The sequence below is a fragment of the Echinops telfairi genome, unplaced genomic scaffold, assembly GCF_000313985.2.
Source record: "Echinops telfairi isolate 266 unplaced genomic scaffold, ASM31398v2 ScPeMD7_655;HRSCAF=1070, whole genome shotgun sequence".
NCBI classification, from domain to species: domain Eukaryota; kingdom Metazoa; phylum Chordata; class Mammalia; order Afrosoricida; family Tenrecidae; genus Echinops; species Echinops telfairi.
Window position 1 is genome coordinate 12,026,668 of NW_022104553.1, and position 14,036 is coordinate 12,040,703.

Consider the following 14,036-nt stretch of genomic DNA (forward strand, 5'->3'; position numbering starts at 1 on the left):
TCCCGGGGCCACTCACTCTCCGGCCGGCTTTTCCAGGAGGTCCTGTGAGGCCCTGGGGTCCTCTCGGGCCCTGGTTGTGGGAGAGAGAGAGACGGGGTCAACAGATGCAGATGCAGGGGGGCCCCCGAGTTGAGTTAGAGACCAGATGTCATGAGGGTGGTCACCTGAGGCCCCAGGTCTCCAGATTCTCCCTTTAGGCCAGGACTTCCAGGGTGTCCCTGTCAGAGAGACGAGAAGGTGGCCACATTGAAGGCTACTCCTGACAATGACCTCCGAGTCCCTCCCCAAACGAAGCCAGGACACTTCACCCTGACTCCTTTGCAGAAATGTACACACACACACACACACACACACACACACACACACACACGATTGCCTACCCCCAAACCCACTCACTCACCAAGGGTCCAGGGCGGCCTGTGTACCCCATGGGGCCAGGGGGACCCCGGAGCGCCAGCTAGGGGAACAGGAGACAGCAGAGCTGAGGAAGAGGCCCCTGGGGAGTACCCATCCTGGTACCCTCCAAATCCACCCACCTGTTCCCTGCTCCCCTTCAACTGCTTCACCTGCTCCTCAGCCTTCCCTCTCCTCTTAACCCGACCCGGAGCTGCTGACGGACAGTCATTCCCACCCATCCGCATCCCTCCAGGCCCCTCTGAGAATCTTTCCTTCCCACCTTGCTCCCCAACATGAGACTCCACCCCCCACCCCTGACTCACCCGAGCCTGCTGCAGGATTGCCTGGGCCTGAGCCTCCTGGGCTGCCACCACCGGGCCTTTGTCCCCGGCACTACTGCCAAAGCGGAACTAGAGGTGGGGAAGGGGGTCAGAGAGGGGCAAGAGGCCCAGGTTTCCTTCCAGAAAATCCATGTGTCCCTCCCGGCAGGAGGCTTCAGCTCACATTTCTGCAAGAGCCGCGCCCCCACCCCCACCCATTCTGGAGCACCATTCCTGTCTTCCTGCCACTCTTCCATCGGGTTCTAGAAGACTGTAAAGTTTCCAGAAGACTCAGCTCCTGCCCTCTCCCTAGACCCTCTTCCCCAGAGTCTCCTTGGGCGCTCAACCAAACCCAAAGCCACCCCACAGCCACGAGGTGAGTCTGACTCGTAGTAACCCTGCAGAGGGTTCCCCAGGCAGTCAGACGGTCATGCACAGCAAGTCTTGTCTCCTCTTTTCCCGGAGTGGCTGCTGGGTCCAAACTCCTGACCTTGTGGCTAGTCTCCCAACGCCGAGCCAAGGAGGCCACCAGGGCCGCTCCTTTGGTTTTAGATCTCCCTAAACTGTTGTTGGCTGCCTGCTTCTAGGTACGCTAGGGTTGGCTTTTGAAGACTCATAGTTGGTTCTACACGACCGAGTGCGTCCCCCAAAACAGATGGTCCTCAGAGACTCTCCCACAATTCCCGGACACTCTGGTTCTTGATCATGCAACACCATCCCCCGGGGTTCCCCCGTCATCTTCCCCTCAACCCCCCGAAGAACTCACTGGGAGCATGAGCGAGGTGCCAGGAGGACCGGGGGCCCCATCTGATCCGGGGAGCCCTGCTCGGCCGGGGGGGCCCTGGGGGGAAGAGAGAACGGGAAGGATGCGGTGACACGAGGACGCGGAAGACATGACAATCTTGGCGTTGCTAAAGCTCTCTACATTAAATAAACGAAACGGAGCCTCTCCTCGGTCTCCCCTGAACGCGGCCCCTGTGGAGCAAAACAGGGGCGAGGCACCAGACTGCACACACCCCTCTCCAACCAACATCTAGTCGACCCTCTGTGTTCTGGGGAGCACAACAGCCCGGTCAGCCATGGACCAGCCGACTCACAAGGAGTGACTCAGCCTAGTAGTCTCCTGTTGGGTCCTCGGGGCCCCCCTGCAGCCCCTCCAATCAGGACACTCTCTTACCCTCTCGCCAGGGTCTCCAACTGGGCCTGGGTTCCCCTGGACGCCAGGGGGACCCGTCAGTCCCTGAGGAACAAAAGGGGAAGAGGTCAGAGGTGTGTGGCCCGAGCGTTGAGCTGGAAGAAGGCTACGTGACTGAGAGGGCTCTGGGGAGATCTGGAAGAGAACTGGGGATCTCCTCAACTGGGAGAGAATTCTGGAATTCGGAGGAGGAGGCCTGGGCCCATGTGGAGAGGGCCCCGATGCACATCCAGAGACGGTCTTTGAGCAAAGAACAGGGATTGAGGGGTCATGGCTGAACTTACTGCAGGGCCTTCTGGGCCCGGTGGCCCCTCCACCAGCATCCCCTGGAGAGTCAAAGTTCAAAGTCAGAGGCCAGAGGGCTAACACCCATTAGTCCCGCCCCTGAGCATCACTATCTTCCTTCCACTGCCCCAGCTGACGGCTATACCATGACTTACAGGCTCCATCATAGCAGGCTCCCCTTTCTCTCCCTTCAGCCCTCGGGGTCCATGGGCAGCCTGAGGGAGACACACATGTAACCCCCCGGCGGGGCCTGTGAGCAGCCAGAACACTGGGACGGCCCCCATCCCAACTCCCGCCTTCCTCCCCGGGCCCTCCCCATGTCACCCCAGTCCTACTGGAAATTCCAAAAACGCCCTCTTCACAGTGCCCAGGCCTGGCCAGGAGCCCACAGCCCACCCTCGGTTCCAAATCAGCTCATCTGTTCAGCCCATCTCAGCAAACACACCCTCTTCAGCTCCCCAGGGGCTACTGCAGCTATGCCTCCAGCCCTTCCCGGATCCCAACCTCCAGCCCTTCCAACGGATCCTCTTCTGGAGACCCTCATTCTGACCCCCGGATGTCACTGCACCCCAGGAATCCTGGGACGCTGTAAGAACCTCACCCTTCCCCCAACCGACCACGAAAGACTCTCTCTAAAGTGGTGGACATGTTTTTAGGGGGGACAGTCGTGAGGTGCGGGGCTGGGAGGGCCATGAGAAGTTGATGGAGACAAGCCTAGGGAAAAATTTTCCCTGGAGGAAGGAAACTCCTATCCCCTATGCATAGAAAGTCTCCTGGAATGTGTAAGGAGTGGCCCACACATCAGACACCTCAGGTGAGCTAGCCATACTATCGGGAGACCTGGGGGGCTCATCTCCCAAACCCAGGGCAATCACTGAGTTTGGGGGGGAAAATCCCACCGTTGGGGAAGGGCCCCTCAAGTACCTTGATGTCCTCCCCAGTCCGGGCCCTGACCTCGCCTTTGCCCCTCACTCCTACCCCAAGCCCACCTGCTCCCTCTCCTCCACGCTCCCCATGCAGACACCCAACCCCAAGGTCAGAATGAAGACCAGGGCAGAGAGAATAAGAGCCTTCAACCTCAATGCCCCCCCCACCCGCCCCCCATCGACCTTCTCCAGAATATGCCCCTCCACCTTCACAAAACAATAACGATCAGCGTTCAAATGCTCTTCCATCCCAGACCAACCCCGAATATCCAGCGAGCAGCATTCCTTCAAAGGCAGCGGAGGGCCAAGGGTCGCAATGTTAGAGAAGGGGTGTGTGGGAGGGGAAGGCAGCCATGCTGCAAAGCAGGCAAAAGGTGAAGGCAGGGCGGCAGGGAGACCGGGAACGACCCCAGACGACAGGACCTGGCTGAAGATACGAAAGACAAACGAGGGCCGCAGAACAAAGGGAAAACGACTTGGGCGCAAGCATGAGGCCCTGGCCAAGCAAAATCAAACCCGGCCAAGACGGTAAGAAAACGGACCGTACAAACAGGAAGCGCTTGGACAGACAGGAAGCAGCCAAGAGAAGAAGGATCCAGGAAGTGGATCTCCAACAACAACATGGCTACAGTGCCCAAGAGGGAAAAGCAGGTCCCCCAAACGGAGGGAACGTGGCTCTGGGGAAGGGAATCGCGGCGGTGACAGGTGATTCTTCCAGAAAACAGAAGCACTAAGCCAAGGGCACACAAAAGTGGCTGCGAGAGGCTCACAAGAGAAACGCTCCGATGTGGATGGACCAACGCACACAGGAATTGCCTCGAGGACATTTTCACACAAGACAGCAGGGAAAGTAAAACACAAATAGAACTGCGGGGCTCGGGGACCCAGTCGGGCACAGTCACAAACACACGGGTGGGCGCCGTGGCTGGCAGAGGGCAGAGAGGGACAGACAGGAAGTGGTGGCTCGGTCAAAGGGCGTCACACAGAATCAGATCATTTGACACAAGGTGTACAAGAGGTTGGTTTCACCAAAAAGACATGCTGGAGACAGACTGCAAATGAGTATCAGGTAAGAGCTGACGGGCCAGGGTCAAAGGGCGTCACACAGAATCAGATAATTTGACACAAGGTGTACAAGAGGTTGGTTTCACCAAAAAGACATGCTGGAGACAGACTGCAAATGAGTATCAGGTAAGAGCTGACGGGCCACACGGTATATGAAACCGGAGCTGCGTTGGGACAGGATGGCAGGGGCCAAGAAGGACAGAAAGTGGATCACGGGATTTAGAACACATATATTGAATACCTAAGTGTCCACAGGAGTCACAGCTAGGGCAAACAGCAAGGAAAGGCAAGAAGTGGTCTTCTCGGGCCTTCTATATGGACAGAAGACAGCGAGCCAGCCAAAGACAATCATGGAGGGGACAGGAAGCGGTGCTGTGGGTCCTCCCACCGAAAGTCAAACATGGAAGGGGGGCTCCCGTCACTTGTCACTTACGGCTCCCGAGTGGGCTGTCTCCGCAGAGAGGGCAGGGCCGAGCTCGGTCTCCTCCCGGTAATCATCCCCATAGCCATAGGTGTACTCCTCGTAGGGCCCCTCAGGGGCGTCTGTGCCACCCTCCCCATATTCCTCTGCCTGGAGCCTGTCAGCTGTGGGGGGCACCTGGAGATCGGTCTGCGCCTTCCCAGTGGGGGGAGAAGGGAAGGGAGAGGAGGTTGATGGGGCATTAGGGCGGAGAGGAACCTTTCCAGGGACCCCAAAAGGTGGCACCTTCTAACCCCAAAGCCTCTGGGTCATTGAGGCAGGAGCCCCAAGAAAAGCAGAGCCCCATGGGACGGAAATGGGCGTCAAAGTTTCAACACAGGAAGTGGGTCCAAAACCACGGGCCAGTGGGGAAGACAGGGGACGACAAGAAGGGTGGCCGGAGGGCTGGACGCAGACTGGACAGTCCATGGACACAGGAGGGCCAAAAGAACCCAGGAAATAATAAAGCGATGGGTAGAGAGTCGGAAAAGTGGCAGTGTCTAGCAGAAACTGGCTCCTGAGAATGGGATGAAGGCAAAGAGGGTGTGGCCGTTTGACACCGATGGAGAAAAAGTCACTCTGGGATCAAAGAAGTGCTGGGCACAAACACAACATGGACACTGGGGGAGGGGAGGGGGCAGGCAAGTGGTAGCCACACTCAGAGGCAAGCACATCCATAGGTCTGAAGCGACCAGAAGACAGACAGACGGTCACAAATGAATATGACAAAGAGCCCTCCGGCCAGAGGAGGCACTGACCCAAGATGACGTGGGACCAGGCGAGTAGGTCCTAGATAGCCCTGGTCTCCGGCTGGGCTGAGGGCAGGGGGTGGAGTTACCTCCTCCGGGGATGGAAAAGGGCTTGTTTCCAGCATTCCTCCTTCTTCCACCGGGATGGGGTCCTAACCCCCAGGGGAGGGAAAGGGGCAGAGGAGCATGGGTAGGAAAGAGGAAGGATCGAGCAGTTAGCCTGAGGGAGGCAAAGCAGCACGCCCCTGAGGGCAGCATTGGTCCCATGCTGGGGGGTGGGGGGAATCTCAGATCTTGCAGCCCCGTAAGAGTGGGACAGTTTAGGGAGAAGGACTCTCCCAGGCGTTAGGCGTTTGGGAGCAGAGATCTGGATGCCCCGGCTCTACCTGCCGGTAACCAGTGCCTCTGGTCCTGGAGGGGCCCTGGGCAGCGAGGGGAGCTGCCCGTCGAGCTGGGCGCCGGGAGGGAGGAGGCTGACCCCGTGCTGGGCTGGATCCCCCAACCCTGGAGGGCCTCCGGCCTGCTGGAGGGGGTGCCTGCCGGGCTGATGACCTCTTGGCAGGTGGGGTGGGCTTTCGGGGAGGGGCCCGGCGGCCCCTGGGGGAAGGGGAAGCCTTGTGGTTGGGGCTCCGGGACCGCTGCAGTAGAGAGACATGGGAAGGGGCAGTAAGTAAGTAGGCCCCCACCCCCTATGTGAAAGGGCATCTCTCCCATAGACTGGGGAACGCAGGCAGATGTCACCGCAGACGTTTGTCAGGGATGGTAGATGGAAAGTGAGACATGAAGGGGTCCCTCGAGTTTACCTGATAATCAGGGGTCGTCCCCGGAGTCATCTCATCGTAATAGGGGGGCTCGTAGTCATAGTAGAGCAACTCAGTGGGCTGGGGTTGAGGAAATAGGGAGGGGAGCAGGTAGGAAGGGGGTCGGGTGATTGGAGGATCAGCAGGGAAAGGTGGGAAAGAAGGAGGTGAAGAGATGGTGTGGGAGGTAAGAACCAGGAGACATGAAGTTGGAGAACAGGAAGTAGGGGGCGGGAGGGTGAAAGAAGAGGTTGGTGGTCAGGAGAAAGATCGGGGAGAGGCGGGACATGGGGAACAGGTCTCACATGTGGGGCAGAAGCAGATATGATTATGAGAGTGGCCCTCCCATCTTCAAACCACAGACCCCAGACCACATCTACCATCCAAACCAGTTCCTCCCCCCCCACCTCCCACGGGAGCCCCGCACCCCGCACCTCTATTTGCAGAGGTCTAGGGGCTGACTTCCTCACCCCACACTTGGCAGATCCACCACCTTTTAGGCACCCTCTCTATCGGCCACAGCTTATCCGTTTCTCCTACCTGGTCTTACCACCTCAATTTCTTTCTCCCCCTCTGCCTCTCCCTGTTCGGCTCCCCAAACGCCCTCCCCACGCCTGGCCCTCATCGACTCTCTCCCGATCACTTAGTTGAAGGAAAGGTTGAGAAACCCCAGGACTTAGATCTAGGGAAAGCGGCTGAGACACAAGCAGGGGGACACAGCTCCCAGCCGTAACGTCTTCCTAAGGACCCTTTTTGCTCGTAAATAAAAGTAAAAAGATGGCTGGATGAGAACCAGGTAAGGGGGTGGATGGGAGAAGAGCATGTGATGGGGAGGGGCGCCCAAGGGGTGCGAGGATGGGAGCCCCAGGTGGACAGGAGTCCCCCGGAGAGGACTCTGGATGGCTTTCCCTTCGGAGGTAGGCTGCGGCTGAGGGTTCTCCTAGCTCCGTCCTCACCTGGCGCTGGGGCTCCTGGTTCTGCGGCCTATGAAGTTTGGATGGGTGCTTCTTTGGGGATCTCTGGGCTCTGTGAGGCTGCTGGTTCTGAGGTCTGTCCCTCGGGCCCCCTTCACACTCCTGCTCCTTCTGCTCACAGGATTCATAGGCAGCTCGAACCCCAGGAGCAAGGACGAGTTCCTGGAGGTCACCCTGCAGGAGGAAAAGGACAGGACCGATGGGGGCAGGTAGCGACAGAGCCACGGAGGACCAGAGGCGGGTCCTAGGACAAACTGGAATGCCGGGACAAGGGCATGATCCATTTTCCCAAACGCACGGCTCACTTCAGCTTTACCAGGCCCTCCTCGTCCCTAAATTCACTGGATCTTCACGACAGCTGGGAAAGCCAGAAGACAAGGACCTTCAGGACCCCTTGCTCAGAGGCATTCCACTCAGGGAGGCCCATGAGGCAATGGTGATGGACCACTCACAGCTCCAGAACCAGAGCTGGAACCCGGGCCTTCCAGCCCCAAGCTCAACACAGGGCCCCTTGTAACGGTCCCTTGTGACAACTCATGCACCTTTTCACAGAGGCCTGCCGGAAAGAGTGGCCCAGGTCTAGCTGCTACCTTGACCTGCCACTGGCAGTGATGATGAGAATGCTCCGAACCGCGGGAGACGGGAGAGGGGGCCTTGTCTCTGAATTCCCGGGGCATGCGTTTTGCCATCGAGTACTGTGCCTTGCCCTGCGGTGGAGGGAGAGTGTCTCGTGCGCAGAGACAAACTGGGAGCTGCGTGGGCCGACAGAGGTCTTCAACGGTGCCTCTGGCATCAGGCCAGCAGATGGTCAGGGAATGTTGGCTGGCTGGTTGGAGGGTGGGGACCCGTATGCCTTTGTGGGTGGATAGGTGAGTGAATGGGCAAAAGGTTCAATAGATGGGTGGGCCCCAAAGATGGATTCATTGGTGGCGTGAAAGGTAGCTGAGTGGGTGGATGGGGTGGGGGGCTGGACGGCATGACCGAATGAGTGGCTTTGTGGATGGTAAATTAATGAATCCATCTACACATATACTGAAGGCGATGGATGGAAGTACAGGGCAATGGGAAGATGGTGCGGTAGATGGATAAGAATGAAAATGTACATCGTTGGGTAATGGTGAGTGGTTGTGTGAGGAGGTGGAGGAGGAGGCTGAAGGGGTGATTGAGTAGGTGGAAGGATAGGTGGGTGGGCAGATGAGCGAAGGGGTAGATGGGTTGGAGAAGATGGATGGACAAACAGTCGGGTGGACGACCCGCAGGAAGGAGGAGTGGCAGATCAGAAACATGGGTGGGTCAGTGGTGAACAGATGAATTGGGTGGTGATTGGATGAGTGGTGGCGAACAGATTCATGGGAGGGTAGAGGAAGGGATGCTTAGATAGGTATGTGGATGGTCTAAATGGATGGACGGGCGAGTGGTCGTAGCCTGAGCGACAAGATACCTGGCCGTGCACAGACCTGCCATGGAGTGGGCACCTAGTTTTCCTAAAGAGAAAATTGACCTGGAGACAAGAAATTGAAGACACGGAGTCACAGGCAGTGAGAAGACGGAGTGCTGGGGCACGGGGGCATGGACGTAACGCACGACGGCAGACCCTGCTTTTCCCTCTCCTTGCTCAGCTCACCTCAAAGACCTCCTCGTCCAGGATCCGCGCACCAAAGATGATCACTCCACTGGTGTCCAGCACAGGGCGGGCACTTCGGGGTAGGGGCCGGGTGACCCGCTTTTTGCAATCAGCAATGACAGTGACAGATTGGCCCTTCACGGCCACAGCCACATGGTGCCACCTGGTCGTGGAGGGAGAGGGGCAAGTGACTGTCTGAAAATCAGTAGGGGGGGTCGGGGGGGCTCTTGATGGAAGCGTGGAAACCACTGCTCACAGGAGCTGTCACCACACTTGCTGTCTGTCACTCGCTGTCTTCGGCCGGCCCTGGTCCATGGCAGCCGAGCACAGCAGACCAGAACACGGCCCGCCCGCGGTGAGTTGTAGATCAGACTGCTGAGCTCGGATCTACAAAGGTCAGTTGACCGACTTTTCTTCCTGGACCATCCTGGTCTGGAAGTGCTGCTTCCATAGCAACCGGGAAGCCTCCACTGGCATGCAAGGGCTGCACATGACGGGAGTTGGCCAACCTCGTGGAAAGCAAGAATTCTACCCTAGAACCCCCAGGGCCGGCTAGAAATCGGAACACCAAAACCACGCTCGCAGCCATTGAGTGGAGTCCCCTCGACTCAGAGTCGGCCTGTGGGACAGAGTTGCCGGTCTCACAAGCTCTTCCGGGCCGTAAATTGTCACAGAACGAACGACCACATCCTTCCCCCTCATGTCCTCGTATTGTTGACTGGGTGTTTACAACGCACCAAGCACCAGGAGATCATTCCGTCATCTGAAGCTCACATCAGAGGGGGGCTCCAGAAAGTGGGGGACAGCCAGACCAGACTTACTTGCCATCTGCCAGGTTGATGCCTCGGAAGACCGGTTGAGCTAGGGGTCGAGGCCGCCCCGTCTGGTCCTCATACAGGAAGCGGAGAGGTTGGCCGAGCTCCAGGCCCAGCTGCCGGATGCCCTGGGCACTGTAGAGTGTCAGCAACGGAGCCTGGAGGCCAGGTCGGGTCCGGACAACCGCCAGCAGAGAGAAATCTTTGGGGACACCTCCTGGTCCCCGAGAGAGACACACACAGGTGGAATAAGACGTCCATGAGAGCCCAAGGCCCCTCCCCTGCTGGTGTCCTGCCAGGATGGCCACCTCCAGCCCTCTCGACCCATCCTGTGACCCCTACCTGGGAAGAGCTGCCGGGTGGGGGCGCTGAGCTGGGCGGGGCGGGAAATTCGGTAGGCCACATCAGCTGGACAGATGCCTCTTGTCCTTCGGACCCCATCAGGGAGAGAGGGGAACCTCAAGGCCCGGAGCACATCCACACGGGCAGCACCTGGGAGAATCCGGGAGGGTCAGAGGAAGGGCCCTGCCCTCAGGAGAGCATCAGAAAGGGGACCCGAATGGATGTGAAAGCCGGTCACCATCACCAGAGGGACGGCAGCGTATCATCAGCAAGTCCTCAAGTCCTGTCCTTTCCCTCCCAGTGTCCCCTCCCTTACTCTCTCCTATCTCAGCTTAACCTAGCCACAGGTCTCCTCTAACCTCTCACTTAAATGCCAATGCATAGACACCTATGTCTATGTGTGATTACCAGAGGCGGGGGTGGGGTGGACCCGAGAGGTTAAGGTGATAGAACGGTCACCTGAGGCTGTCACACGGCTAAAAGGTAGCGTTGCAAAACAGATTGTGCTAATGGCTGTCAATAAATCGGACACCTGTAAAAAGTTTAATTGGCAAACGTTGGGTGATATATTTACTAAAAAAAATACAAAGACCAGCTGCCGAGGCTGCTAATGTACAACTCAAGATCTCAAGGGGTGTGAGTCCTTGGTGTGGAGGCCGGGGCCATCGGTTCATGGGACATCCCAGTGAGTTGGCCTAGCACCAGCTTGGGGCTCCCTTTCTACCTCCAAGTGCATAATCCCTGGGGTCCGACAAACTTGTAAGAGGCCATCCGAGGCCCAGCGCACGGCCTCTATTCACGGGGGTCCGGGAGAGGAGGAGGATGGGGTTCTGTGGCCAACTAGCCACAGGACAACAGCGTCCGTGCCATGATGGCCAGGACCGGGTGCGCCCAACAACTGTGACTGCACATTTCGGTCAAAGACTCCATAGAAGAGTCCTGCCCAAGAAGGGGGGAATGAAGAACAGAATGTCAAACGTTCATGAGTTCATGGGAGTGGATGACCCCTGCAACTATAACCTTGAGATAAGTACCCTCAGAATTATCCCCCGAGGTCACCTTAAACCTGAACAACGCCACACCCAACCCACTGCCTGCCAGTCCGCTCTGATACAGGGTCGCCCTAGAGGCCAGGAGAGTTGGCCCAGGGGTCTCCGAGGCCGTCAGTCTTTCTGGGGGCAGAGAGCCTTGTCTTTCTTCCACGGAACAGCTGGGGCGTTTGGTGGGTCACGTTGTTCCCCTGTGTCAGCAGTCCAATCCGTCACCCACGACGTCACCAGGGCTCCTGAAACCTACATAGTCGCTTAGCTTGATTAGCAAAGGTTAAGAACTGTCTGCACGGGATCAACTTGACAATCACCGCCATCCAGTTGATGCCGGCCCCATAGGACAGGGTAGACCGGCCCCTGTGGGTTTCCTGATGGGAGTAGAAAGCCCCGTCTTTCTCCTGTGGTCGTTTCGAACTGCTGACCTTCTGGGCCTGCGGCCCAGGCTGTAACCATTACACGCTGAAGACTCCCAAACTGACCAAAGCAACGCAGAAGGCGAGACAGGAACTTTGGAGGGAGGGAGTGTGTGTGACTGAGAGAGGAAGGAGTCGGACTGTGGTCAGTGACCGGAGCCGCCCTGCAGAATAGTGAGTGTGCTCGCTCCCTACGGAAACACCACCATAGGAAATAAGACGTCGGGGAAATACGTCACTCAACGCTCCCTCCTTTTTCCTTTCTCGGGTGCCTCGTCTCTTACTGCCTGTCTCTGTATCTGCTGGCTTTTCATCCTCTGGTCCCTTTTGCTCCCCGACAGCCCTCACATTCTGCTCAGTTTCGCTTTCTCCTCTCTCACTCCCTCTCCATATCTCTGCGTCTCTGGCCTCTGTCCTGCTGCTGCACCAGCACAAACAACATCTGGACAATCGATCATGCTGGGCACAGGAGATGCAGGGGCAGCGAGAGGGGGGGACAAGGGAGGGAGCAGGGAGGCAGCCCTTTGGGGAGGTGGGGACAATGATGCTGGCTACATTGGGGCAGGGGAGGTCAGAAAGAGCCACCCCGGGAGCCTGTGCCCCCTGCACCGGGAGATGGGCTGTGGGGAGGGGGAACCTGATGCTGCCACGAGGGGGCTGGAGCAGGGCCAGGGCCCCGAGCCACACATCTGTGGATCCCATCAGCTTCCTTGCCCCAAACCCAGGCGAGCTCCCCACACCTGGAACCTGGACTCTGCCCCACTGCCCACCATCTAATGAATCCAGCCCCAGGCCACCAGTGCACCTGGGACTCAGCTTGCTGGGGCTCAAACTGGAAGGCACCTCTCCCTCACTTGCCCACAGATACATACCATCGGCTCCAGAGTGTGTGTGTGGGTGAGGGGAGACGGGGGTGAGGTGGGTGGGATTCCCAGTAAGAGTTCCAGGCAAACGTTGATGGAAGTGTGGGGCAGGGCAGGGGCCAGAGCCGTCGGGAGAGCAGAGCGGGGTGGGGTGGGTGAGGTGGAGCGGGCAGAGGGAGAAAAGGCCCTTTGAGTCCAGGAGCCGGGAAACCACGGCCTTGCCCCCCCCACCGCCCCCACCCAAGCCGGCCCCCGCGTGTGGCGGCTCGGCAAACACCAACACACAAGGGCTGCTTTGAGAGACAGGGAGTGAGGGAGACAGAGACACAGAGACTCACAGAGACCCCAGGCCAAGGAGACCTCAGGAGGCCCCCACCTTCCACCAAACTAAGAAAAATACAGTTGGGTCCTAGAGACGGATTCCCTGAAAGTCCACCCACAGTCTTCCCACCACAGGCCACTGGCCTCACTTGGTGCCCCACCAAGTCCCCTCTGGGGGCCCCATCAGCCCCTCACTCCCCCTCTGGCCCTAAATACCCCTCAGCTGTCACTCTTATCAGTTCTCCAGGGACCCACTTCCCTATTGAGTCCCAGCTCCACTCCCCCAGTTCCCAAATAAGAGAGTCATCTTGGCCATCCCTGTCTCCCTGGCAATCGGGGTCCCCTTCCCGGGCTAAGCAGGAGCTTAGTCAACCCCCTCCAGTCTCTGAGCCTGCGTCTCACAGGCCTCTCCTCTGGGAAGTTCTTTCTGTAATCCAACCTAACTCCTCTAGGTTTGCTGCCTTTAGGACCATTTCTCTCCCCAGTGGATCCCAGACGTAGGATCTGCCTAGGGTCCAGGTGCTTCCAGGCCCCTCCTCTAGGACGCCAACCCGGTTCTTCTATGAGCCAGCACTTCTGAATCCTGGGAAAATGAAGGGACAGATTGGGGTCATGGGCACTGGGGTCCCCGGGGAGCCAGATGGGCCAATGGGGGAGGGGAGGGGCAGGAATGCAAAGAGTTGGCTCCAGTCTGAGACACCTGATCCGGGCCTGTCCGGCAGCAGTCCTGTTGGCAGCCGGCCTCAGTGCTCCCTAGAGCCAGCCGCGTGGCAGCATCCAGGGCACAGGGAGGGGGCAGGGGAGAGGCGGACACACCAATGGGACAGTCAGTGGAGTCTTCCCTCCTGCCCCAGTCTGACCCACAGACACCCTACTTGCCCCAAGGGTCACACACACCCCTCACTCATCACGACGATGGGCATCTACCATTCCCATCCCCAGCCCAGCACACAAAGATGGACCAGACTGGCTCTGGCCATCTTCAGGTCCACCCCAGGATAAGGAATCCTGCCCTGCTCCAGGCTTTCTGAGGTCCCCCACCTTTCCACCTGGCCTGTCCACTCCATGTCATCTCAAGGAAGGAACCCGGTATCCTGCCTCGCAGCCTGGACCCTGAACTGACCCTCAGCCCCGGGCATCAGCTGTCCCTGCCCAGGGACCTCGAGCTGGGCCCCAGGGGACCGGCCTGAGCCTGGACTGCTCTTACCTGCCCAGGCTGGGGCTGTGCTCAACCCCAGCACCAGCAAGACGAGCTGCAGGAGGCGGTGGCAGCGGCTGCCCCGCTCCATGGCCAGACGCCCCGAAGCGGACACGAGAGCCAACCGGGCGGCCTGGACGCCGGGGTCCGGGGAGGTCAGAGCGATGGGAGCGGGCGACGCTCAGCGTCCCAGCTCCATGCAGAGGCGCCGTCGGGGCTCCGGCTCAGCTCCCTCCTCGGT

The 14,036-nt window shown here is 58.7% G+C and overlaps 1 protein-coding gene across 1 annotated transcript in view; it reads right to left on the reverse strand.

Moving 5' to 3' along the window:
• Window positions 1–13,886, reverse strand: part of COL11A2 (collagen type XI alpha 2 chain) — a 30,195-nt gene extending 16,309 nt beyond the window's left edge. The window contains exons 1-16 of the mRNA XM_004711736.2: window positions 13,805–13,886; window positions 9,952–10,101; window positions 9,616–9,826; window positions 8,795–8,957; window positions 7,153–7,344; window positions 6,200–6,277; window positions 5,486–5,548; window positions 4,621–4,803; window positions 2,352–2,411; window positions 2,196–2,237; window positions 1,894–1,956; window positions 1,483–1,557; window positions 720–806; window positions 401–457; window positions 165–218; window positions 17–70 (exon numbers count right to left, since the gene is read on the reverse strand). Of these exons, the coding sequence (XP_004711793.1) occupies window positions 17–70; window positions 165–218; window positions 401–457; window positions 720–806; window positions 1,483–1,557; window positions 1,894–1,956; window positions 2,196–2,237; window positions 2,352–2,411; window positions 4,621–4,803; window positions 5,486–5,548; window positions 6,200–6,277; window positions 7,153–7,344; window positions 8,795–8,957; window positions 9,616–9,826; window positions 9,952–10,101; window positions 13,805–13,886 (1,614 nt within the window). The remainder of the gene's footprint in view (window positions 1–16; window positions 71–164; window positions 219–400; window positions 458–719; window positions 807–1,482; window positions 1,558–1,893; window positions 1,957–2,195; window positions 2,238–2,351; window positions 2,412–4,620; window positions 4,804–5,485; window positions 5,549–6,199; window positions 6,278–7,152; window positions 7,345–8,794; window positions 8,958–9,615; window positions 9,827–9,951; window positions 10,102–13,804) is intronic.
• Between the last annotated feature and the right edge of the window lie 150 nt (window positions 13,887–14,036).